This window comes from Hippopotamus amphibius, chromosome 11 (genome assembly GCF_030028045.1).
Source record: "Hippopotamus amphibius kiboko isolate mHipAmp2 chromosome 11, mHipAmp2.hap2, whole genome shotgun sequence".
Taxonomy (NCBI): domain Eukaryota; kingdom Metazoa; phylum Chordata; class Mammalia; order Artiodactyla; family Hippopotamidae; genus Hippopotamus; species Hippopotamus amphibius.
This window is the reverse complement of record NC_080196.1, coordinates 76,461,263-76,488,762: the sequence shown is the minus strand read 5'-3', so window position 1 is coordinate 76,488,762 and position 27,500 is coordinate 76,461,263. Positions and strand designations below refer to the sequence as shown.

Sequence of the window (27,500 nt, the reverse complement as noted above, 5' to 3'; positions counted from 1 at the left end):
TTTTTTCCAAAGTACTCTAGGCAGGTTTTTTAAAAGAGGGGGTTAAGAGGCTAGATGAATTAAGTTTTTATTACCAGTTAATAAATCCTTCTTTCACCTCCTTCCTTTCCACTAACTTATCTCTCCCAACTCATGCAGGCTTGAACCACCAGCAGTTACTTGGGTCCATAGACGAATGAGCCATTGGCTTTTGAGGCTCCTGTTTCAGTGAACTAGAACTTCAGAAGAAAACTCCATAGGGGCAACCAACTTGTTTTGGTTTCAAGCTCAAGGCCCTTGCATATCTCATAGTTTGCCTTGAAATTATAAAGCTACCTTCTCTTCCCAGGCCACCCCTTTCCAGAAATTTCACCACCATTGGGGGATGATTCCCCTGAGGGGCTTACCATCCTTACCAGCCAAACCTCCAGGCCAGTCCTGACCTCTCACAGAGATAATGAGGACTTATTTAGGGTGGAATTAACTTGCTGCTCTAGTATGTCACCACAGAATAGGAAGAGAAATTACAGCCTGTAGAAACCTCAGGCCTGTAATAGTTAACTTCCTGGAGACTAAATTTTCCTGCTCATTTCTGAGAAAGGCTGATCTGTCAACATTTGAAAGGATGTTTCTGCATCACTGTATTTTGACAGAACACATCTACAAGCCTAACCTGTCCACCTTCTATGGTTCATCTCATTAAGCATCCTTCACCTTGCTTTGTTTTGCTTTCCATCTCTGGAGGTCAGCAAGCTTGGAGAAGCAACCTGTGATCATCTGGGTTCAGCTCCCAGCTCAGCCACTCACTGGCTTGGGTGCTCAACCTCTCTGACCCCCACTTTCCTAAAAATCTGTAAAATCAGGGTCAGAAGTCCTACTGACAGGGTCATTAAAGGGATTGTAAGTAGCTGGGCAGAGGTACGTGGCACCCATCAGGTCCTCAAGGCTGGCCGCTGTGCTTACCCATTCCTCTTTGTGTTTGCAGCAACAGCAAACTCTCATCCAGCCAAGTATCTCATGGCTTTCCTCCAAATACCTGTGCAGTCTAAGTGTCCAGCTCAATTATACGACAGACTCTGATGGCCCAAGCTGGAGCCGAATTTTCATGCATCTTTTTAATTGAAAGATTCAATGCCTAATCACAGAAGGACATTGTTTGGTGGTGCCAATAATGAAGTAGTCAGGCTTGCTGAAGTGTTTCATTAGGATGGTTGGCAGTTCACTCTGTGCCCATAGAATGAAATGAATAGGAAGAGAGCCAGGAGGAAGGGGCCAGCCAGGGGAGGCAGATGTAAGAGACATGACGGATGAACCCACCCCCGCGGAGCGAGGATTCCTCTCCTCAGAACTGATGGCATTTGTGCACAGTTCATATTATAAAGGATTTCTTATTATAAAATCCACAAAGAGAAAGTAGTGGCATTTTTTTGAGACACTATATATTCTGGCAGATGTTTTATATTCTGAGTGGCATCATTGTCTGGCTTTTGGCTTTAACTATTCTTTTTTAGCAGGTAGGGTATACATTATAAATTTTAAACAAATAATGCATATATATTATTTATATATAAATATATATAATAACAAATATATATACATATTTTTACATTAAAACCAAACCAGAACTGGCTGCCTTTTTTTATATACACGTACATGGAAATTTTTTTTTTCCGTGGAAAATTTTTAATGAAAGAAACTATACCTTTGGTAAATGTGCGGACTGTTAATATAAGCTCAGGATGAATGTGGAAGATTTGAAATTCATAAAACTCTTCTAAATCATTTTTCTGGTTTGAATATATCTTTATGAATATAGAGATGTTGTGAGGCTTCATTTATTTTGCACAGAAAGTGATTTTATTTTTAATTTTTGTCCTGTTATCATGATTTTCTACATTAAGAAACTTGGCATATTAACTTGTCTGGGGCTGGGATTTGTATTTGGGCAACTACATACTCATTAATAAGTTTTTTTAAAAAATGCTAAATCCATATCCCATCATTTAGTAAATAGCCTTTATAATAAGGAAAAACTAATTATTCGTGGTATAAAGTGTTTTATATATTTAACTTCTGTTCTAGTGACATTATACAACATCCAAATAACTGACTAGAATATTAACTCTTACTGTTTTGTTGCTTTTGAGGGCATTTTAATGATAGGAATGTGTTTGAATCATCAGTTTTACTGTTAGTGCCAAATCATTCTCATGGGCTTATGGGAATATATGCCACCAGGCAGTAGATTAATAACTATAAAAAAACCACATGAAAAGGTCACTGCAAAACTCAGATCAAAACCTGTGGTTTTCTGGATTTTGCAGTCTCCCAGCTTTTTGAAGCTTCTCTGCGGTAGCATGATCTTTATGGCAACACCACTGAGCTCTGGGCACTTGTGATTATCAAGACAGCCCGGACGTGCCGGGCACTCACCCACGGCGCCAGCCTTCACGGAACGAGGAAGGGTGCTGATCAGTACACATCCATCGTAACACAGAGCCCTCCTTCAGTGAAGGTAGAAAAATATGATCGTGAAGGAGATGCTTTTGTTTTCCAAAAAGATTGGAAAAACAGACTGGGTTGGGGCCAGGACCACAGAACTTGGGAGGGCTCTTTACGGAGAACCACAGCAGAACGGAATTCTCTTCGCTGGTGAATTTTTCTGGCCTTCTGCACCATCATTCCTGCAGTGTTTCAATTATTCTCTCCAACCAGCTAACCACCCCCTGATCGGCAGCCCCACCGACCCCCATCATTTTACTTTAAACATGTGTTATTGGAAACAGGGCAACACGGGGAACTTTGAGTTTGCGCACTGGGGACCAAACTGTCAGCCTATTCTAAACTTCCGTAGAATACTCAAAGAGTTAACCAGAGTGATTCTGGCTTCCTTTGGCCTCCCCAGTGTTTTTTTGTATAATAAAGACTTGGACACTGGAAAATACATTCAGAACATGGAGCCAAGAATCGAGTTCAGTGGGGATAGAGCAGGAGGGCATGGGTCCCACAGGCACATTCTGTCTGTGGCCTGAGGAAGTGCAGATGTGCTGTTTGGGCCAGGTTTTTATGATAAGCTGGCTGTCTCAGTGATGAGGGGCAAACTGCTTCACTTCCTGAATTAGAATCTCTTATCCGCAGCCTCGCAGATCCATTCCCTGCCCTTCCTACCCGCTCCTCTCAATGGGAACAACATCCCCCATCTCTGGAAAGTAATGCTAAGAAAACAAACACTACAAAGGCTGGTAACAGGGGGATATCTCTCTTGAATGTTTTTTGTGACCATCTAGGTTCAAGGAGGTGGGGGTCCCCCAGCTACGTGAGCCAGCAGGGTCTCTTTGTAGTAGGCATCCGTATGTTTGGCCAGATGTCCTCCCAGCGGAGGGCAGAGAAGGAAAGATAAAACAGAATTCTTATGAAAAATAAGTCTTGGGAGGGAGAAAAAACAAGACGGAGAAATGCACGTCATGAGGAAGTGACCCTGCTCTCCAGCATGTGGACCAGTGGCAGCTGTCTGGGAGCAGATCTGCATGAAGACCACATGCACAAGATGTCCGGTGGCAAACACAGCGCCAGCATGCATGGTGAGGAGGGGAGGGAAGGACCCCTGCTCTGGGAGTCAGGACGCGTTCCTTCTGATTCTGCTTTACCTCGCCGGCCTCACTCTCCCCATCAGTAACACAGTGACGCTTGACCAGGTGACCTCTAAGCAACCCTCTAGCCCCAGAGTCTGTTATCTACCATCATCTCCCCCCTGACCAAATCTTCTAAGGCTCCTTTAATGGAATGGAATAAATAGCCCTGGAGAGGCATAAAGAGTTCACCCACCATGGTCCTAAAATCCAAAAGGAGTGAAACCCCCATCAACCATAAAAGTGTCATCCAGTCTTTCTACAGCATCCCTGGGTCTATCCTCCTTGTGTGTTTTACAGTTGCCACCAAACTAGGTTACTTGTTTTCTGAACATGAGATGTGGCATGTCTTTGGGTCTACCTGTACTTCCCCCCCTCCCACTTCCAAAAATATTTTCACTGTAACTGGATGTAAGTGGTCTTTGTTTCATTTTAAACTGCTAGATTATAGAGAGCTTTAAGAGCAGATGAGTTGTGTGTGTGTGTGTGTGTGTGTGTGTGTGTTCATCCTTTAGTTAAGGGTGAACTGTTGAAAGTTTTTTTTGTTTTTGTTTTTTTCTTTTTGTCATCATCATGAGGTCAGCAGTATTTTGTTACAGGGTGAGGCTGGATTCCAGTTGGAATGGAAGAGGAAGCTTCCACTGAGATCAGAAGATCTCACACTAGGATGGAGGCAGTGGAAATGGATAGAAAAGCTTGACCAGAGAGGCACTGTGGTGTAGGGGAGAGGTCATGGCATTTGGAGTCAGACAGACCCAGGTTCGAATCCTGGCTGTGATATCTATGGGATGTTGTTTCTGCTCTCACTACCATGCCCCCTCAAAGGATTATTATGAATTACAGGTGCTGTAAAGTACCTAGGTCAGAGGTTGGCACCAGTGGAGGCAGTAAGTGAACATCAGTAAACTGCAGGTGAGATGATTATGACAAAAATACCAACAAGCAGATTAGCAGGGGCTGATGACTGGCTGAGTCAGAGAGTAAGTATGAGAAGACTTCGAGGTGTCTGAGTTTGACCACCTGGGGGATTGGGATGGTAATAGTATTTAGGTTGAATGGAAATAAGGAAGTTGGGTGGAAGCTGGAGATCTGATTTGGCAGGGCTAGTACCAAGGTCAGTTTTGGGCACGAGAGGTGGCACTGAAACATCCAGGTGGCAATGGAAGGAGGAGGATGGAAAGGAAAAGGAGTCAAAGGAATGAGAAAACTGCAACGCTGAGAAGCTGATTAATTCTAGGTCTATTTGATCAATGAGTCTGATTTTACAGCTTCACCTTCAAGGAATTGGCTAACCAAAGACTGATCCAGCATGACCATCTTCTAAAACAAACCTTAGCTCCTCAAAATGTGTTCCTCCAGCAGAAGCATCTCCTGGACTTTGTTAGAAATGCAGAATCCTAGCTCCTGCTTCAGACCCACTGAATCAGAATCTGCATTTCAACACGTGATCTGTAAGCACATGATGGTTTGAGAAGCACTGTTCTAAAGCATGGCAGCCAGACCAGCAGCGTCACAGCCCCTGGGAACTTGTTAGAAATCCAGATTCTCAGGTGCCTTCTCAGACTTCCTGAATTAGAAAGTCTGTGTTTTAATGAGCCCTTCAAGTGCATCCAGTGCACCCCAGAGTTTGAGAATCACTGCTCTAAGTCATGGAACAGACAGATTGAACCCCCTCTCCTTGGGTGTATAGCCCAGAACACCAGAGGGATTGGTTAAACCCTGAAAGTTAAATTTGAGTCATTGTTCTATGCTGTTTCTCTCATCATTTTGCATTAAACACAGCTGAAGAACTCTTTTCACTGAAGAAGGGCACAATGCGTAAAATCACAAACCAAAGGAGAGGAACTTCGGCTGTGGCTTAATCTTCACGATTTACCCATCAAAAGTTATTGAGCACCATTACAGGAGATCAGTCCTTTATGTGCTGTTGCTCCTGGGAGACACCGTTAGTAAGACACACAGGGAAAGGAGGGCTCTCCCGGTACTCCTTACAATGTGATTTTCACATTAAAATGTTCAGAGTCTTTGTCTTCTGTGTTTCTAATCAATCTGATGGCAAGTTCTCTTTTTATGGGTTAGTTTCTGGAGTCATTTGCAGAAGTGATGGTGGTTTACCACTTAGACTAGAATGTTTTTCAAAAAGTTCAACTGTGAGCAGTAAAAATTTACCTCCTCTCATCAAAAATGTCTGGTTTTTCTGGTTGTTCCCTAGTCGTTATTTAAATCACTGTGATAACTTAGGGGTCAATGTCTGTTTTCGGTATATGTGTAATGTACAAAAATGGTTATATATTGAGCATTTTAATCATAAAGTTACCTATATTTCCTGCTACAGGTTATATATAGTATAGCCAGTGGCATGCTGGTAAACCAGCTCGGGGTGTCGGAGGGCATCATTTGTAGTGTTTGCCAATTTCCGTGGTGTAAATACTCCCTCCAGGATTGATTTCAAGCTACCAACAGTTTAAACAACCAGCTCCCAAAACTCCTACAAATTTGACAATTGATTCTTGCAAGCCAGTAGGAACTAGCTCGAGCACACCACTGAAACAAATATCAAGGGACAGGTCACAAATTTTTTTTTTTTTTTGGTCAGTTGTGTCTGAATTACTGTAGGTCCAATAATGGATGATACAAATAGATTTGGTTATTTTAAATCTTTTGTCATGTAGAGATCTTTATTGAAATTATAATTATAATGGAATATAATTTTGAAATTGTTTTATGAGACAAAGTTCTGTGCTATTTTCTAGCCATTAAATATGTTTATAATAATATAACAGCAATATTTAAAGTGCTTGTGTTGCTCAAGTGGTGAGTATGTTTAATTTTAAAATACCACTTATTCTATAGTAGGGCATATGTAAAAACTATATTCTTAGTTATAGAATTTGAGCCGAAATGCAAAAAGATACTTTTGAGATGGTGTTTTTGGTTACTGTTACTAAGATTTGACTTTTCTTACAGGTATTCAGGAAGGAACACAATGTACCAAATGTAAACATAACTGGGCCCTGAAGTTTTCTATCATATTGTTATACATTTTGTGTGCCTTGCTAACAATCACAGTAGCCATTTTGGGATACAAAGGTAAGTAGTCTTTCCTCTCTCCTTCCAAACAGCAAGTTTCCCTTCATTAATTTAAGCCTGAAAAACAAGGACATTTGCAAGTATGAAGTATGTCATTAATACAACTCTTGCAAACAAAACTTAAACATCTTCAGCTCCATCTTTGTGTCTTGAGCTTCTTGTAGCTCTGGGATCCGAAAGGAGAGAAGCCGCAATTCCTTTTGAGTCATTTCAACCATAATCATGGTCCTTTATGAGTTATAAAATTTTTTCCTCTTTGTTGCTTTTTCCTGCTTATTTCCAGATACTCCCTCTTCCTCTGCCTTTTTTCATCTTATCTCTAAGAGGCCCTATGAAAACCCTGGAGTCAGCACACAGGAAACCTGTATTGACAGAGGATAAGACCTCCAGATACAACTGCTTCACCTAGGGACTGGCCAACTAATTCCATTTTTTCTCTTCAGCACACTTACTGTGGTCACTGTTATTTATGTACCTCCATAAAAATATTGCCCTGTAGAAATTAAACACAGAGGTGGTACCACCACCTCAATTGTACATTACAGCACATCAGGCATTCTTTCAGCATGTCTGCTTTAAGGTCAGTGGAGGATTTTTGCCTGAATCCTCCAGACTTGCAAAGCGGGTTGGTTTCCCCCACCCCCACCCCCACCCCCACCCCCATTCCAGACACCACAGGTAGAAGGTGTCCTGATTCAGAATCACAAACTACGTAAACCCTTTTATGGAAAACAGCCATGGAAAGCCTCACAGAGACATGCGAGATAGACGTGTCATCTGGTTTTAGCAAGAGGCAGACGTGGGCTCTGTTGATCTTCACTCTGCCTTCCCTCAGCACGGACAGATTAACAGTGGAGAATGCCCGCTTGTTCCCTTCTCTGTTCCCATAGATTTGACCTGGGGACAGAAATATTCAAAGGGAATTCCCTCCAGCTTGTAGCTCCTCCCACTGCTCTCCCAGTGTTTAGCGGTTTCCTGAGAAAACAATGCACTGGAATGAACACGGGCTTTGGAGCCAGATGGTCCTGTCCAATTCTTGAGTCCACCATTTGTAATGCAGCTGTGACTGTTTATTAAGTGCGCGCCGGCATGCCAGGCATCACGCTAAGTCCTCTGCATGGCTGTGTAACCTGGGTATGAATCGTGATCTCTTAGTGTTTCCAATTTCTTATCTGCAAAAGGGCGATAATAACGCCACTCTTCAAGGTGACGGGGATGGCCAAAGATGGTGTAACTGAGCCACCTGTCCTCAGGTTGGTCCCAGTAGCAAGTGGCTGAATCACTCTGTCCCTTGCTTCTTCATAACTGCATTTTTACAGCTCTAGCCATGAGAATGGCAAAGCATGTTAAAAATACTGAGTATAGTCAAGGCTTGTAGAGTCCACTTCTGAGGCTATTTCCATGGAAAAGTGTGTGCATCCCGTAGTGTGTTGACAGATGAACTTAGGCAATGGAAATCTGGAACATTACCAGGTCATTTTATCCATTTGTGATGAGTTAATCTAACCTAGGATTAACAGAGCAAGTGTTAAGAGAGGCTATTAAATCATGGCGAGGGCTGGACAGAGGGAGGCAGCGGAGGAAACCTAGCGGGGAAAAGGAGGGTGTTTTATGTCCAGGTAATACAGCCTGGCTGTCTTCCTTTACTGGGTTATTTAGGTCATTATGCACTTCTCCACAACTTTTCCTAGTGAACTCAGATAAAAGAGACACTTGAAATCAAACAATCATTTAATAGGTATCTTTAGGGCTCAGCACTGTGTGATATCATGAAAGTAAACAGTGATGAGAAAGATTGGAAGAAATACCTCTGTATGGTATTTTGTCATTTTTACCTCTGCGAAAAAATAAGGTCTGGGGTCTTTATACCTTAAGAATTATACAGGAAGATACAAAATAGGGGGGCTTTGTTTGTTTGTTTTTAAAGTACAGATATTTCCTCCATTGTTATAACAGTGGAAAGCCCTTCTCGGCTCTGGCATATTTGTGTGGGCTGGTCCATTCTCTGGGAACTCCTTTTCCCTATTCTCCACCTTTCTCTTCATGACTTTCTCTTCCTTCTTTCCCATCATTTCTCCCTCAGACACATCCTGCAAGAAGCCTCTGAAAGCTGAGTTGGGTGCCCTCCTGCTGGTCCCCATGGCATCCTGTTTTACTTTTAGCCCCTGTTACACTATATCATTATGGTCAGTGGGTCTGTCTCAGCACCCAAACTATAAGCTCCACAAAGACAAGGAACTATCTTTTATTTATTGTATCTTCCACTAGCACCCGGCTCATATTACATAATAGGTTTCCAATAAAGTTTACTGAATGCATTAATGAGAAGATGGATGGATGGGTGGATGGTTGAGTTGTAGATTAGGGCTGACCTCCTTAAAGGCAATCGGTCGATGCCCAGGGACCTCTAAGCCAATTGCTGCGATTCAAGGCCTTACCTAGAAACTTAAAATCCTGAAGCTCGCTTGGCCTGCTCTGGGGTGTATCTCCCCAGGATGAAAGGGGAAGAGAAGGAGGGAGTGAGACAAGGTGGAGGCAAGATGATGTTCTTGCCCCTTTTCCCCTCCTTCAACACCCCCAGCCCTTGGCTTCTACTGATAAAAATAAGATAACATAACATGCAGTTTTTGTCTTTAAACACAGCCTTAATGAGCTAAAATGCTGATATTTTCCAGATGTGTTTTCTCTTTACTTGAACAGTGAGTCTTCTTTCTTGGTGATAAGATTCTGGTGACCCAACATGGTAAGAGGCAGAAAGATAAGTTCTCCCTTTACACATCTCCCTTTGAAGTCTGGAGAAACTCGCTCCACTTAAAAAAAAAAAAGAAAGGAAGAAAGAAATAAAGAGTATTCAGTGAAAGAAGAGGTTTCTCTGATGGAGAGGTTGGAAGGAAATAAAATAGAAACTCCTTTATTTATCAGAGTTTGCAAAGGCAACTCCATAGTGTTTTCCTCAAAACTGTTCTTCTCCTTTCATGTCACTTATGCAGCTACAAGTTAGGATGTAATTTAAGTTCCTCCCAGAGAATTGCTGAACAAGTCAGAAGATTGCACTGAGTCACCCAGATGGGTCAGTACATTGGCTGTGCCCATGAGGCATGTCAGCTACTTTACAGAAAGCACGTCCTTGGACAGTTACAGCTTGGTGCATCCTCTGTCCTGGACTTTTTATCATCAGTCAGTGGAGATTCCATGGCAGAAGCCACCTCCTAAATTCAGTGGATCATTTTTCCTCTAGAACATTCCCTGAATAGCAAAATCCTACTCTGTGGTCCTGCCCAGCAGGCATCCACCTTAAGGTGATTACAATAAAGATGAAAGACAGACATCTAAATGTTTCTCAGTAAGAGCCTCTTCTGATGCAACATTCCTAGTCGTAGATGTCTGCCTTACTGTTCAGCTCTGCCAAGGTAGCAGTTACAGCTGCATAAGTAAGCTTTCCAGTGTACATCAGATCATACTGTGTAGCTCTTGTTAGAATCCAGGATAACACTCTAGCACCAGAGCTTCTGTATTTTTGTAATGAAACCTGAAATAGTGTTCCAGGTAGAAATGTCTTTAGTACATCCCAGGGGAACATAACCAGTATTACTGGGAAGTTCCAGGTACCGATGAGGGGGTGCGTGTCCCACAATCAGACTGGCACAGACGCTGGTGAGCACCAGGCAGGAGCTGCACTCTGCTCTTCTTCCCTGTCATCAAGGCCTGGGCCATGAGCTATATCTCTTGGATCCTCCATGTCCAGCTCTGGACCACAGACATGGCAGATACTTGGTAAACATCTGAGGATGACGACTGTAAAGGGAAGATAATGAAGACATAGTCCTTCCCCTCAAGGGACTTTTCTTGGAAGAAACCATATTTAGGAAAAAGAAATACTGGATGAGAGAGGCAAAGTGGAATCACAGAGCAAGCGGGGATTTCAGACTTAGATCTCCTGGCCTGGTATCCCACTTAGTCACTTATAAGCTGAGCGAGGGACTTCCCTGGCCGTCCGGTGTTTATGACCCCATGGCTGACACTGCAGGAGGCGCAGGTTTGATCCCTGGTTGGGGAACTAAGATCCCACATGCTGCGTGGCCAAAAAAAAAAAAGTACTATAAATGTAAAAATTAAAAAAAATAATAACGTGCAGATTTTTATTAAAAAAAAAAAGCTCTGGGAAAGTTACTGAACATCTCTGAGCCTCAATTTTTTTCATCTGTAAAATAGCAGTCATAAGGATTAACTGCAGTGATGATGAAGTACACCTTGCAAAGAGTAGGCAATCCGTAGAGGCAGTTTTTATTGCCATTCAGATAAAAGGTCCATTGGTGTGGAATCAGATCATCAGGGAAGGCTTAACCCACAATGGGCCAGTGGGATTTGGAGACCTGAGAGGACAGGTGGAATCCAGACAAGAGAGAAGGAGGTTAGTGGCCCAGGCCATGGGGTGATACCAACGTGCTTTTATAGAAAAGGCATTACTGTCAGATGATCCTAGAGAATTGGGCTTTGGGTACTTGAAGAAGGGGCAACACTTCAGGTATGACACTTAAAGCAACAATATTTTGAAGAAAAAAAAATCTGTCAAGAAACACTTGCCCATAAAAGGGAACCTGTGAAAAAACAGCCTGTTCATGACCCTTCTGTGTTTCATGTTTGTTTTCTTCATATGAGAACGATCTACAAACTGAGATCTCCCTCCACAGATGGGGAGTTTCCAGGGTCAGAGAGGATGGCTCTGCCACTATTTTCCTGATTGAGAATTTGTGCTAACGCGTTGAGGAAAAACCAGTGAAAATGCTGTGTTCCTTCAGGATCTCCATCAGTCTAGTATTTTTAAGCAGTTAGCAAGCTGCCAGCTTTGCAGCCCTCAAGTTTGCAGCTTCATACTCAGATCCTATTTTTAAACACAGACACACAATCCCTGGTGCTCGTAGTGGATTCATTAGCCCTTGTGGGCGGGGCAAAGTTTCCTAGCACCAAAGAGAAACCTAACAGGTTTTTTTTTTTTAATGAATGTATTTATTCCGTTTACTCTATACAAACCTGAATAATCAGTATAGGACAGTTCTGTGTTTTTAAAAAGTAAACTGGAAGAAAAATGAGAGAGGGTAGAAAATGACTGCCAGTCAGCATATTCAGAGGTTTCTTTGGCTTCCAGGAAAAAAGGGCAGGACTTAAGATCCTGTGTGTGGTTTGAGGACATACTGAGGCATATGTTTTGATTTGAGGATCAAAACTGAACCTAAACTTGTAAACATTCCATATTTTATTTTTTTAAAGGGTAGCTTTGCTAAAATGCAGATGAAACATTTTATTCTTCGGAGTTTCCAGGGATTTAGGAATATGCATGTCTATTCGACAACCCTCAGATTATTATAACTATACCTCTGTGTTTATATAGTCATTTTTAAGAAAAAAATGATAATTATTCAACTAAATGCCATTCTCACCGCCAGTGCCGAGGTCTCCCTGGGTTGGTTGGTTTTTACGTTTGTTTGCATAACCTCTAGCTCAGCTGATTTTTTCCACAGTTTTTCCACAGGCCTTGGCAGCCAGTGGGCAGATTCTCACTTATTTAAATAAACGGCATAATGAATAAGTATGTGATGAATACCTACTATGCGCCACATACTGAGCTAAGAGCTGGAAATAAAACCAACACAAATTCTCCTGCCCTAAAGGGTCTTAGAGTAGAGAAGCCATGACAGCTCAGTAATCAGGAGAGAGACCCCCACAAGATAAACTTCAGCAAAGATTTCCCACAGGAAGTGACCAGCTGAGTCTTGAAGAGCAAGGAGGGCTTAGGTTGGGGAAGAGGCTAAGGAAGAACATTCTAGATGGGGAGAAGCATGCATGGAAAGGCTTGGGAGACAAAGAGCATTTGGTGCAAGGCTCACATTTCATTATGACCAGACTGTGGAAGCTTGAGGAAGAGCACGATGAGCTTCTCCAGGGAAGGTGCTGGGAGCCGTGGAGCTGGTTCACTTTAGGGCACACAGATGCATGGGAGCGTACTTCTGCTTCCTGATGGGAACCTGGAGAATCTTCTCATGCAGTCCTGCGTGGCTGGAATGCTTGGTGAATAAAATAGACTGGGTCCACTGGCTCACAAGTAATATATAAAGCATATTCATGCCTTAAGAAATGAATCATTATTTTTTTTTTTTAAATACTAAGAAGGACAGTCAGACTTGATCCCAAGCTGCTAGATGTTGGATCTCACAGGAGTTACTTCTGGAGGCATACACTCTCATTTGACATTTTATTTATTTATTTTTATTTTTTCATTTAGTACACTATTTTTTTTTTTCTATCTTTATTTTTTAATTGAAGTATAGTTGATTGACAATATTAGTTTCAGGTGTACAACATAGAGACTCATTATTTTTATAGGTTATATTCCATTTAAAGTTATTATAAAATAATGGCTGTATTTCCCTGTGCTGTACAATATATGTTATTTATTTTATACATAGTTTGTATTTCTTAATCCCTATCTTGCCCCTCTCCTCTCCCTTCTCCCCACTGGTAAACACTAGTTTGTTCTCTATACCTGTGAGTCTGTTTCTATTTTGTGTGTGTGTATATATAGATTTGGTGTTTTTTTTAGATTCCACATATAAGTGATATCATACAGTATTTGTCTTTCTCTGTGTGACTTATTTCACTAAGCACAAAACCCCCCAGATCCTTCCATGTTGTTGAAATGGCAGAATTTCATTCTTTTTTGTGGCTGAGTCATATTCCATTGTGTGTGTGTGTGTATATATATATACACACACACACACACACCACACCTTCTTTAGCCATTCTTTTATTGATGGTTACGTAGGTTGACTCCATATCTTGGCTATTGTAAAATAATGCTGTTATGAACATGTATCTTTTTGAATTAGTGTTTTCATTTTCTTCAGATATATACCCAGCAGTAGAATTGCTGGACACATGGTAGTTCTGTTTTTAGTTTTTTGAGGAACCTCCTTACTGTTTTCCATAGCAGCTACACCAATTTAACTTTCACCAAGAATGTGCCAGGGGTCCCTTTTCTCCACATCCTTGCCAACATTTATTTGTAGATTTTAAGGATAGCCATTCTGACAGGTGTGAGGTGATATCTCATTGTGGTTTTGATTTGTATTTCTATGATGATTAGGGATATTGAGCATTTTTTCACATGCCTGTTGGCCATCTGTGTATCTTCTTTGGAAAAAAGTCTATTCAGGTCTTCTGCCCATTTTTTAATCAGCATGTGTGTTTTATTGATATTGAGTTGTATGAGCTGTTTGTATATTTTGAATATTAACCCCTATAGGTCATCATTTGCAAATATTTTCTCTCATTCAGTATGTTGTCTTTTCATTTTGTCAGTGGTTTCCTTTGGTGTGCTAAAGCTTTTAAGTTTAATTATGTCCCATTTGTTTATTTTTGCTGTTGTTTCTTTTGCCTTAGGAGACAATTCCTAGACATGTTAGAATGGTAGACTTAAATTCATAACTATGGAGAATTACTGCCTTTTGAGAACAAATAACAACAGTGGCTTTAATTTAACACTGCATCACTAACTTTCCTTATCATGTACAATCAGGAAAATGCTAGGGAAAAAAGTCTTCTTAGTAAATTGTTATTTGGAAACCCACTTAGGCATCTTCTTGGGAACTGATAAAGATTCGTCAATATGGAGAAGCAGATTTTCAAGCCTTATTGGTGAACTCAAGACAGAGAGTAGCCAACACCCTTGACCTTGCATCCCTTTTATGATGACTTTATGTATAGACTTGAGCTAGAGGTTCTTTGCCGTGGAATCGCCTTCCAGATAATTGAGTCAGTCCTGCCAAGAATGTCAGGGAGTCTGATGAGTGACAAAGTTTTGTGTTATGCTTCCATTTAAAGATTAATTAATATAAAAAATAACACAGATTGAGGACTTCTATAATACAAAAAAAATGTAATGAGTTCCAAACAATTTCTAACACCTCCAAGGCAATACAGAATCCTGAGAACAGTTAAGAACATACAGTTCTTAACCAAGTAAACTACCACTGGGGTTTGCAACAAGTACATTATTTATTTTTCTAAAAGAACAGCTTTTTCCCTATATTTGATTTCTTTCATACTCTTTTTTGCTTCACTTTGTTTCCTTTATTTTGTAATGAAATGATCTCTTGCTGAAACTGAAAGATAAAATATGAGCAGGTATGTGTATTAATCCACTGATTTCCAAATCTTAGTTGTAGAGAAAATGGACAATGTTACAGGTGGCATGGAGACATCTCGCCAAACCTATGATGACAAGCTCACAGCAGTGGAAAGCGACCTGAAAAAATTAGGTAATCTGCACTGAGAGTGAACCATTAAGTTGAATCCCCTAACTCAACTCTATGTAAATGACAACAGCTTTTTAGAATGACATGGCTATAAACTCACATTCACTCAGAAAGACGTTAAACTTTAACGTTGTGTGTTGAGTCTTTCCTCATGATTTAATTCAAAGACTTTAAAACTTTAAAGTTTAGGACCAATTTTGGAGTTGAATTTCCCCCCAAAACACTATCGTATGCCAGATAAAACCTGAAGACCAATCTTGATCAAAAAGAACCACAAATAGCCTGTATTGAAAGCTCTTTTATGAAATGCTAAGTAAATTCCTATTTGAAATATTTTAAACTTCATAAAAGAATTGTAGAAATTAATTTTAAAAAAATAAAAGATCCCAGCCTATTCTTGTAGATGATAGTATTTTTTTTTATTATTTATTATTTTTTGGGGGGTACACCAAGTCCCAGCCTATTCTTATCCTGTGGTTTTTTCCCCAGTTTTTTAAAAAGGAATTTTGATGAATTTAACAAACAGAAGGTTATTGCCTTCTTGACATCCTATCCAGTGCTCTAGGATCAGGTAAATTCCCCCTTCTTCTTTAAGATAAGTGTTCACCTGAGTTAGTCTGTCCTGGTACTCAGCACACTTTCCAATTCCCGAGGACCCAGTTTTTTGTTTTTTGTTTTTGGTTTTTAATTTTAATTTTTATTTTTTTAAGCTCTTTATTGGAATATAATTGCTTTACACTCTTGTACCAGTTTTTGAGGTACACCAAAGTGAATCAGCTGTATTTATACATATATCCCCCTATCCCTTCCCTCCTGCGACACCCTCCCACCCTCCCTGTCCTGGCCCTCTAAGGCATCACCCGTCATCGAGTTGATCTCCCTTTGTTATACAGCAACCCAGTTTTAACAGAAATGTGGATTTTAGTTATGCAGTGCAGTCTGCATATCCCGCAGGTTTTGTGTATGAAATAGAATGCATTCCAGTTAAGTCTCTCTGGGATCTGTGACCTCAGCTGAACACTTCTCCATCCCCCAGTTGAGTAACACATGTGTCTTATTCCAGGGGACCAAACTGGGAAGAAAGCTCTCAGCACCAACTCAGAACTCTCCACCTTCAGGTCAGACATTCTGGATCTTCGTCAGCAACTTCGTGAGATTACAGAAAAGACCAGCAAGAACAAAGATACGCTGGAGAAGTTACAGGCGAGCGGGGATGCGCTGGTGGACCGGCAGAGTCAACTGAAAGAAACTTTGGAGAATAACTCCTTCCTCATCACCACTGTAAACAAAACCCTCCAGGCGTATAACGGCTATGTCACAAATCTGCAGCAAGACACAAGCGTGCTGCAGGGCAACCTGCAGAGCCAAATGTATTCTCACAACGTGGTCATCATGAACCTCAACAACCTGAACCTGACCCAGGTGCAGCAGAGGAATCTCATCACGAATCTGCAGCGCTCTGTGGATGACACGAGCCAGGCGATCCAACGAATCAAGAACGACTTCCAAAACCTGCAGCAGGTTTTCCTTCAAGCCAAGAAGGACACGGATTGGCTGAAGGAGAAAGTGCAGAGCTTGCAGATGCTGGCTGCCAATAACTCTGCTTTGGCCAAAGCCAACAATGACACCCTGGAGGACATGAACAGCCAGCTCAGCTCCTTCGCGGGACAGATGGACAACATCACCACGGCCTCCCAAGCCAACGAGCAGAACCTGAAAGACCTGCAGGATGTACACAGGGATGCAGAGAACAGAACAGCCATCAAGTTCAGCCAGCTGGAGGAGCGCTTCCAGCTCTTTGAGACCGACATTGTGAACATCATTAGCAACATTAGCTACACGGCCCACTACCTGCGGACGCTGACCAGCAACCTAAATGAAGTCAGGACCACATGCACGGATACGCTGACCAAACACACGGATGATCTGACCTCCTTGAATAACACACTGGCCAACATCCGTTTGGATTCTGTTTCTCTCAGGATGCAACAAGATTTGATGAGGTCGAGGTTGGACACTGAAGTGGCCAACTTATCAGTGATTATGGAAGAAATGAAGCTGGTGGACTCCAAGCATGGTCAGCTCATCAAGAATTTTACAATACTACAAGGTAAGTGGAAATTCTGAATTTATGTTTGTATTAGTTATCTTTGGCTGTGTAACAAATGACCCTAAAACTCAGCAATTTAGAACAATAAGCACGTATTATCTCCTGGTTTCTGTGGATCAGGAATTCAGGAGCAGCTTAGCTTAGCTGGATGATTCTGGCTCAGTAAGTTCTCATGAGGTTGTGGTTAAGATATTGACTGGGGCTACAGTCTTCTGAAGCCTTAACTGAGGCTGAGGATCTGCTTCCAAGATGCTCATTCACATGGCTCTTGGCTTGTCGGCTGTTGGCATGTGGCCTTGGCTCCTTACCATGTGAAATGGCTCAAGTGTTCTCACAACATGGCGGCTGGCTGCCTACAGAGCAGATGATCCAAGATGAAACAGAAAGAAGGAGGCAATGATGCCTTTTATGACCTAGCCTCAAAAGTCACATACCATCACTTCCACCATATTCTCTAATTTAGAAACAAGTCACTAAATCCATCCCACACCCAAGGGGGAGGGGAATTAAGCTCCATTTCTTGAAAGGAAGCATAACTAAGAATTTGTAGACAGTGTTCAAAGGTGTTCTGTTAAATATATTTTGAATGAAAGATTGGTTAATTTGGATTTTCTTAGTGCCTAGTGAATATTTCAATGCCATTATAAATTGGGCTCCTTTGGAAAATTAATTCTTTTGGATCATGGAGTTACCATTAAGTTACCAAGAAGTTACCTACTTCTGAGTGTCATGAGCAGATGGAGGGTTGGCCATCACAGTAACTGTTAACGTCACAGAGGAGGGAAATGATGTAACATATAAAAATCTGAGTTTTGCTCTCAGCCAGGTGATCCCTATAAATTGAAAGTCTTTGGATCAGATTAAGCCTACTTCTGAAGATTTGCAGCAACCGTATATTAATAGTATTTTCAGTCATAACTATTTTCACAGAATTTAAGTTGAAAGTACTGTGTGGAAATGCTATGCTCAGCACTCGGGTGTACAAAGAAGACCAGATAACCTTTGCCCTCACATAGCTTAAAATCAAGAGAGTTTTAGGGCAAAAAGAGATTGGCTATAAGCAAATGTAATCCTGATTTTCAAAAAGGGGGATAAAGGTAGCGTGTACTCACTGTGTCGAATGGGGAATTTGTCTTCAAGCCCAAGAAAGATTTGAGAAAACATTATAAAAAGGCTAATTTTTGAGTTTTCAGGAAAGCAGAAATCACCAGAATGAATTCACGAAGAAGAAAGCTGGTGAACCTAATCTTATTTCCTCACATTAACAGAGTTAGTGTATTGTTTAAACTAGAAGAATGAAAAATAACATATCTGGATTTCACCAAGGCACTTGGCAGTGATACCCTTCAGAACAAGATGGAGCAATCAGTGCTGGATTATAGCCCAGTTAGATGGGTTTATTTGTTTTCTGTGCTATTACTAAAAATCAGCAGCTTACAACACCCATTTCTCATCTCACAGTTTCTGTGGTTAGGAATCTGGGCACAGCTTAGGTGTGTCCTTTGTTTAGGGTCTCACTGGGCTGCAGTGTCAGCGAGGGGCTGAGGTTTTGTCAGAGGTTTGACTGGGGAAACATTCATTTCCACACTCCTTGAGGTTCGTGGCAGAATTCCTCTGTTTGGACTGTAAGATTGGCTGTCAATTCCTAAAGGCCACCCCCAGTCCCTTGCCATGTGACCATCTCAAAACATTGCAGCGTCTTCAAAGCCAGCAAGGGAGTCTCTCTCACTCCAGTCGGCCAAGACAGAGTCTTATATAATGTAACCTAGTCAAGGAAGTGACATTCCATGGCCTTTGCCATGTTCTATTGGTTAGAAGCAAGTTACAGTTTCCATACTTAAGGGGAGGGGATTACACAAGAGCATAAGTCATGGGGAGTCACACCCTGGGGTGTGACTGCCAACTATTGAATGACTGGGTATAAAGAGCGATAGTTCATGAGCCCCTGTGAGCCTGGTGGCAGATGGCAGGGACCTGCTCAACAGCTTTGTAGGGACTAGCACAAGGATATGGAGGACCTGGTCGTCCAATACTTGTGTGACACAAAACTGTATATACTAACTAATGGGTGATAGAATCAGGATCCAGAATGACCTGCAGAGGCTGGAACAGTAAAGAGATGCCAACAAAGTGAATTAAATAGGGAAGACATGTAGAAACCTGCTCGTAGATGGAAAAGACCAAACACCAATGTTGATGGAAGGGTGTGGCTTAGAGGAAGTGTGCAGGAAAAGTGTGGGGCTTTTAGTTGACCATAAGCAACTAAATGTGTCTGCCAGGGAAGCTAATGTGATCTTTGACCATATTAATAAAAATATTATTTCCAGAATGAGGGAGGTGATATCTTACTCCCTTCAGCATGGCAAAACCACTCCTGGTGGGTAGTATGTATGTTAGGGAGCCCCTTTCAACAGGAGCACTCACAGACCAGCGTTCTCAGAAAAATATGACCAGGATGATAGGGTCTAGAAATCGTGCTGTGAGGAAGGATTGAAGAACCTGAAACTGTAGCCTATAAGAGAGTCTGCTTAGTGGGGAATAAGGCAGCTGTTTACAACTGTTCAAAAGGCTATCATGTAGAAGAGATTTAAACGACATCCGATGTGCTCCAGGGGGTGAAACAAAAACTAGTGGGTACTCATTAAAGGAAAATAAATTTTGGCTTTATATAATGTTCCTTATAAAAATTGGTGTTGCCTGAGAATATAATGGGTTCCCTGAACCATATGCCTGCCCCATTTCTAGAGAGGTTGGACAATGCCTGTCAGGGTATTGTAGGTACAAGTCACACTCTGAATAAGGAGAGGGCTTTCAAATGACCAGAAAGTTCTTCAGTGCTTGATTTATTTATTTTTCCTATTCTTTTTCTCAACCTAAATTCAGAATGAGGGCAGATCTTAGCAGATGTGCAACCTCATAAATTAAGAGCTTTCTCATTGTCTCTCAAAGTTGTTATACGTTAAACAATCCTACCATGGTATTCTGGATATTTTCTAGCTATAAATTTCATAGTTTTATTATTCCATGGGTTTACTTGTTAACTTCTCTTCTACCAGGAAACTTCTGACATGTTTAGTGTACAGACAGTGTGACTTGTCAGCTAAGGAAATGTATAAAAAGCTCGTAGTTGAAGATTCAGAACCTGGCTATAAATTAATGTTTCCATTGTTCTGATTATTTTTATCCTCTGATAGCGAGTGTGAGAGTAATGAGGGCTTTTCCTGAATCATCCTAACCAGTCCTAACACCCACTCTGTAAGGCAGGTACTCGGAAAATCATCGCTAGTTTAGAGATGAGGAAACTAAGGCTTCAAGAGGTTTAAGGAACTTGCTTAAATTTAGAGAAATGATAAGTAGCAAAATAGGATCTGAGCCCAGGCTGTCTGTGCACCAGGCTGTGCAGAGCCCATGGTGTGAACCCCACTGATAATCACAAAAAATGCACGCCCCTCCTCCCGGCCATGCCAGGGGAGCCTGTGAGGGCAGGGAGATGGCATTTCATTCTAAGTGTGAGGGGGGGTTTTAAGGAAGGTGGTGACATGACCTGGTTTATATTTTTAAAAGGTCATCCTGGGTGCTGGTGGGGCAAACAGATTACAGGGGAATGAGCCTGGAGACAGGGGTCCATTGAGAGGCGATGGACCAGTCCTGGGTGACTTGGGATGGATGGTAGTAGCCAAGATGACAGAATTGGGTCTCCTCAGTTAGCAGGAACCTTGAAGGTAGAATCAAGGGCAGCCCTGTCCTTCCCCAGACCTCAGGCCCTCACTGGCCTCCTCTGGCCATGCCCCCTGGGGTGAAGAATCCACGGGCTGGAGGGGCTATGTGTGTTCAGAGCCCACGCCAACCCCTTCTTGACTATGTTTGGTGCACAGGACCGTGGATTTCCCTGCCCGAAGTGTCCCAAGCCCAAAGGAGCAGCTAAGAGGCACCGATACCTTGTAAGAGTAGGGGTGCTGTGGACAGAAACTGAACACGGGGCTGGGGCAGCTGTGAGCAGCTGGACGAGACTCACGGATGCATCAGCCGAGGAGAGCAGGGGAAAGGGAGGAACGGGCATCTCCTAAGTGTTTAGCTTGAGCAACTAGATGGATGGCGGTACCAACCAGGAGATGTAGAAAGGGAGGCCTGTTTAGCCGTATTAAGTGAGAGATGTCTCTCTTTAAAAAAAAAATGGATCTATTGATATTTATTCCACATTTTTCTTATTTTTATTGATTGATTGGCTGCTTTGGGTCATCATTGCTGCACACAGGCTTTCTCCAGTTGCAGCGAGCGGGGGCTACTCTTTGTTGTGGTGCACAGGTTTCTCAGTGCAGTGGCTTCTCGTGGAGCACGAGCTCTAGGTCTGCGGGCTTCAGTAGTTGCACCACGCGGGCTCAGCAGTTGTGGCTCAAGGGCTCTAGAGCACAAGCTCAGTAGTTGTGGCGCATGGGCTTAGTGGCTGTGCGGCACGTGGGATCTTTCCAGATCAGGGATCAAACCTGTGTCCCCTGCATTGGCAGGTGGATTCTTAACCACTGTGCCACCAGGGAAGTCCTGGGAGATGACTCTTAGGGTAAGGTTTCTGGCTCAGTGTCTCTGAGAGGCCTCAGAGCTTGGTCTCTGAGTGGTATTTTCTTTTTTTCGTGTGCTTCCCCATTTATGTTTATCCTTGGTCTTCTCATTACCTGCGCTTTCTGTGAGTTGAACTGAGAAACTTCTCAAGCCAAGCCATCCCCTTTCTATTCAATCTGTTCAACTTCCTCCAGGATAGGAATGCCCACCAGCGATTCCAAGAGAACCAGAGATTGGGGGAAGAGCTCCATCCCGAATGCAGGTGTCTCCTCCCACCCTGCAGCTTCTAGACTCTCCTCTTTCTCTGACGCAGATCCCACCCCTGAGGATGAGGGACAGATGGGAAAAAGCAGGAAGGAGCAGGGTGGAATTATCATTGGTTTATGTTAGGTTTGCCTCTGCAAGATTCAGAATACTCTGATGCTTTCCAGGAAATTCTTGGTAACTCACACTTCAGGAACCCTAATGTTTCTGGGACAGTTCAGCCACAGGAGACGTGTGCCTTATTAGGAAGTGAAAGCTGAAGCTGACTGATTAGATGGCACTGAAGCCAGATGATAATGTGGAACTAGATATTAAGTCATATGTTGATCCCAACAACAATTATCTCTACATCCATAAACCCCCAAACCTGAAGAAAACCTTATTTTTTTTTTTTGTTACCAATAATGTAATGCTTTTTATCCTAATTAGGCACATGGAGGACTTCATACCTCATAACACACACTCTTGGGTAGCAAGTTCACCTCACATCCTGAGCTATTCCTCTGCAAGCCATGCAGGTATAAGTCACATCCTCCTAGTGCAATCAGACTGTTCCCTGTTCCTGCTCCTCTTAGAGAAGCACAAGGTTTACTGAGTGAGAACAAAAGTTCTAGAGCCAGATAGCCCTGGATACAAATGCCAACTTCTGTTGCCTCTCTGTGCCTTGGTTTCCCCCATCTGCAGCTACCTTTGAGAGTTATAGGGACCTAATGAGATGATGTAAATAAAACACTTAGTGTAGTGCCTGGCAGGGGCTTAGGTAATATTCATACCCAAATGTGAGTCTGTTCAGTTTCTGTTGAAGACTTCCCTCCGCTGTAGCCCCAGCCAGTGCATCACCGAGGAAAACAACAGCTTCATGTGCACAAGGACTACAGTTGTACACACAGAGTTAAAGTTGATGTGGGTCTGAAAGTATTGATATGCACTGCTGGCTTCCCAGTGCCCAGCCCTGGAGAGGAATCAGACTTAGTACTGCTGACCGCTGGCCTTCACTTATTTTTTAATCCATGTTTATTGAGTGTCTGCAACAGCTGAGCACTTGGATGAGTTGCTTTTGTTCATCGTTACAGCTCCTTAAGGTAGGAATCATCAGCATCCCCGTCTGCAGGGAGGGGAGCTGAGGCACAGCAAGCCTGAGTAAGTAATTCAAGGTCAAGCAGCTAGTCAGTGGTAGACAGTGCTAAACTCGGGTCTGTCTGGTTCCCCAACCCATGCCTCCACACGGCACCCTGCTGCCCTCAGATGATTCAGGAGAAAGACGGCATGTTTGGGGAGGTTGAACACAAGAAAGTTTATTCTCAGGAGAGCTATCGGTAAGGCTTCAATGAGAGATTGAGATTTGAGCTGGACTTTGAAAGATGCACAGGAAGGCTGAAAGGACAGAACACACAGCAGGAAAGGGCACGAAGCCAAGTGGATCAGGTAGGAGGCCTCGGTTCCTCTCATTGCCAACCCCACTCCCTGTTGATACAGTTCCCCAAACAAGACTGCTTGTCTGGGGAGCCTTGAGAGCAGGCAATTCAAAGGCATTGATGCAGACCGTGGTCAGCTGGTGAGAAACAGTGGCTTAAATATATCCTCCTCTGTGGACAGAGAGCTTCCATGGCTTTCCAGAAGCCTAAGTGTCTTGAACATGAGGTCAAGAATCAAATTATTCTTCAAAATGATTGCCAAATAATCTCTTAAATTTCCTTTTAATTTGTACATTCCTTTTCACCTAAGTGAAGCAGAATGACCTTTTTCCTATGTGAGTGTTAAATAAATATTTGATTCATTTCATTGCATGCAAAGTAGATTTTTAAATGAGAAGAAAAATATGTCATTGTATTACCTTCTTCTGTATCTTCCAACCTGACCACTTGTGCTTCTAATATGGAGTCTCCAAGATGTTGAATGGCAATAAGAGTGAAAGTGGTGTCTCTATTTTCCGACAAGCACCAGCAGTTTTGTTGGAAAATAAATTTGAAAGTTATCTCAAGGGTAGGACACTGGGCTGGGCCCTTCTCAAGGCCTGCACTTTGGTTGCTAAAGCAGAAATGGCACAGTGATTTAAAGTCTCTGTCCTCTTTTGAGCTGCTCGTTTAGAGGATTCGAGTGTTTAAGGCTCCTGCTCTACAGCCTGGGAACCCGGGGAAGAGGTTTTGCTGGAAGTGTAAACACAGCTGCTCTGAGTTCTAGTCTCAGTCATATATGGGCATTTCTGGAGCCTTCAATGGCTTTACCAGAAACATGGGTATCCTGGCATTTCAGAATCCGAAGCCAGGGGAATTCCCTGGCAGTCCAGTGGTTAGGACGCCATGCTTCCACTGCAGGGGGCATGGGTTCGATCCCTGGTCAGGGAACTAAGATCCCGCAAGCCAGGCAGCCACCCATTTGGCCTTGAAAGCAAATCTCCAGTTTGCTTTACAGGACATCATGTCTGCCTTACATGTAGCATTACATTTTCTTGACTCTTGAATTCAAGTTATTATCACGTGAGCTCATGAATACTCCATTATTTATCTCAGTGCTTTTGGTTTTAAGGCACTATGGGTGGCTTCTACTTTATTTCATCTTAATTTCCCTTCAACAGCTGCCCAGTAAGAGATTCAAGTAATACCTAAAAGCCTGGGATCATCTAGATGCCAAAAGCAATACTAGCGTCCCAGGTCCTAGAGGAAGCTATACCCCTCCCGGTATTAATGATCAGTTTTGTAGGCAGATCCAGTGCTGGCTGTTGAAATGGTTTTGGCTCTTTTTCTTAGTGATTTTTAAAAAGAAATAAATAGCAAATATCTAGGTCTTAAGGAGCCAAGTATTGTCTTCATGAGCCAAGTATGTGAATGAATGAATCCCCTCGGTACGGGACACACAGAGTATGTTTTCACATAGCACAGCATCTGTAGGCAGAGTGCCAGCCTCCTGCTGCAGCTCCATGATGGTTTTCCCAAGGCTAGGGCAGCTGTGGATGAAGACCTCGATAACAGTGTGCTTGCTATGAGTTTATCCACAGCCATGAGTATAAAACTGTATCTTAAAGAGAGAAACAGATAACCTATTTGTAATGGATATAGTACTTATGAAAAATTCAGTTTCGATGCTAATCCAGCTCGGAAATCCATCACAAGTAGGATTTTAGACTTTGTCAAAGGAAAAAACTTGCATCTTCTCCCAATATCTTTTTCCCTTCCTTCTCATGATCTGGAAATTAGTATCTGTTGGTATTTTGTGTTGACTGTGGGATCCGTGTTTTTATGCTGTTCTTAAGCCTTAAAATAAGGGGTGGGGACATTGAAGCACAACTTCGATTCAGAGGGAAACAGCCGAACACCATAAACTACCCAACCCCAGAAAGAAATACGATTCATGAAAAAAGCTTCACCCCAGGTAAGGGAAGTCGTGGATTCATGCCAGGAGGGGAAGAGAGAGTTGTATGTGTTTGGAATTCTGTCGGAAGCCAGAGGAGGGTGTTCTGGAAGAAATACAACTCCCTGTCACACGGGTCTGTCAGAGCATTCAGGACAGGGAGACAGGCCCCAGAACGGGCACTATTTCATGGCCACAAGTGAAATCGTTTCCCATAACTTGCAAGTGTAGCACCAACCCCAGACGTGAGTGATCAAGAAAAACTGATGATTGGCAGATGCATAAAGAGGATAAGGGTAAAGAATTTTTAAAGCACTTGAATTTCCCAACAGACCTTCCTCATTATTTGGATTTCTTAAGGCTAAACATAGAACATAAACAAAACAGTAGTTAAGGGGGGAAAAGTTACTTTTATTTTTGCCCTTATTTCAGATAAATTAGATTTGTTTGCTTTGGCCTAGTGTCAGTATTGCTCCGCGAGAGCCGTGCGTGTTGCTACATCCATTATGGAAGAACACACCTGCCACCTTACCCACTAATAATCTGTAAGACGCTGTTTCTCAACTATGCAAAGGAGCTAAGTTACTTTTTCAGAGTAAGAGATCCATCTGGCAGTGAAAACCCACCCTCCCTGTCTTTACTAGGCTAGGCTGTTTAATGAGCCTCATCCGGTTAAACAGAAAAAGAAATCAGATTGTGGATAAGAGATAACTGGATCAATTCTGAAATGTGAAGAGAGTCAGGAAGGACATCTCCCCATGGTGATTCCATACTGGCAGCCAGGGTCAACCTGATACGTAGGTTGAATGGAGCTGTACTTCTTGGAATGAAGTAAGGGACACCAGACAGGACATGGTTCCCGCCAAATCTCTTCCTTCTGGTCTCTGCTGGGGCCCAAAATATTAGCATTAGCGCACTGGGCTTTTTGACCTATGATGCACATTGATTTGATAACACTTGCTGGATAATGACTGTGGCCTATAATGTAGCTGCTAGATGGGGAAAGATCCTTGAGGAACAAACAAGGACTGAAAGATCATAGAGGGAGGAAAAACTTCCATCTGGAGTGACGTGGGAGGATGACATGGTGGGTGAGCAGGGATTCTCCATATGGATAATGGCAGAGGACATTCTAAGAGAAGAAATTTGCACAAGTTCAGGGGAAGATGGAATGTGAGACCATCCTCACATATGTGAGACCAGGTCATGAAAGCCTTGACACCAGATGATCAAGAAGGGGCTGAATATTCTGGAGCAGGTGGAGACTGGAGTTGTGTGTAAGGAAGACAAAAGTGCAAAAGATGCAGAGTGGGATGAATGGGGAGGAATCAGAGGTAGAAAGAGCAGTTAAGAGGTAACCATAAAAATCTACCAGAAAGACAGAGATGGGCAGGAGGGAAAGAGGAAGAGAGAGAACACTCCCCTAGGATGGTGATGAGATGGTTGTGATGATGCGGTGGGATAAGGGATGGTGGGAAGAGGACGTGAACAGCAGAGATGACAAGGTCAGTGTACACACACCAGGTTAGCGGTGCTGGCAGGACATCCCAGAGAGGGTGGACCATCTGACTGTGAGATGGAGGTAAGAACCCAGAGCCCAGGGGAGCTGATGGTAGGGAGAAGTCAACAGGAGTGGATGGACAAAAGTCAATGAGATGAGTTCAGGGAAAGGACGCTTCATGCTGAAGTCTCGCACTTATGCAGCAGATAACCTTAGAAGGAATTCGTTGAAGCCAGTGCTAGCCATTGGCATAAACTCACTTACAGCTCAGTAGAGGCTGCTGCCAGTAAGTCCAGGGGCAATGTCATGGGTAGCCTCAAGTAAGAAAAGCTGAGTCCAGGACCTAGGCTCCTGCTAAGGGAGAGCAGAGATGGGCGGGCTGGACTTGGCCATGGATGGTATGTGGGTGCAGTGATGTCCTTTACGGCCTGGGATGGGAGGGGGCAGATATCCCCCTACTGAGGTGGGAAAGGCTGCTTCACTGTTCCATCCTGACCAGCCGGTGGGGTGTGCGGGTGCAGGGGGATAGGAAAAACAGAGGGTGTGAGTCCTACCAACGCTGCCTCTCCCCAAACCTCCACCCTTCCAGCCTCAAAGGCTCTCTGCTTCTGTCCAAAGAATGGGTGTGAAGCTCTTACACTTATTCCTGTAGAATAGTGAGATCCCAGAAATTCTAAGATTCCAGGCAGCAGAATATTTGAGCACAGGGT

At 42.8% G+C, this 27,500-nt stretch overlaps 1 protein-coding gene across 1 annotated transcript in view; it reads left to right on the top strand.

The window, feature by feature from the left end:
* COLEC12 (collectin subfamily member 12) overlaps positions 1–27,500 on the top strand; it is a 180,392-nt gene that overhangs the window by 131,780 nt on the left and 21,112 nt on the right. The window contains exons 3-5 of the mRNA XM_057700443.1: positions 6,576–6,698; positions 14,915–15,013; positions 16,074–17,120. Of these exons, the coding sequence (XP_057556426.1) occupies positions 6,576–6,698; positions 14,915–15,013; positions 16,074–17,120 (1,269 nt within the window). The remainder of the gene's footprint in view (positions 1–6,575; positions 6,699–14,914; positions 15,014–16,073; positions 17,121–27,500) is intronic.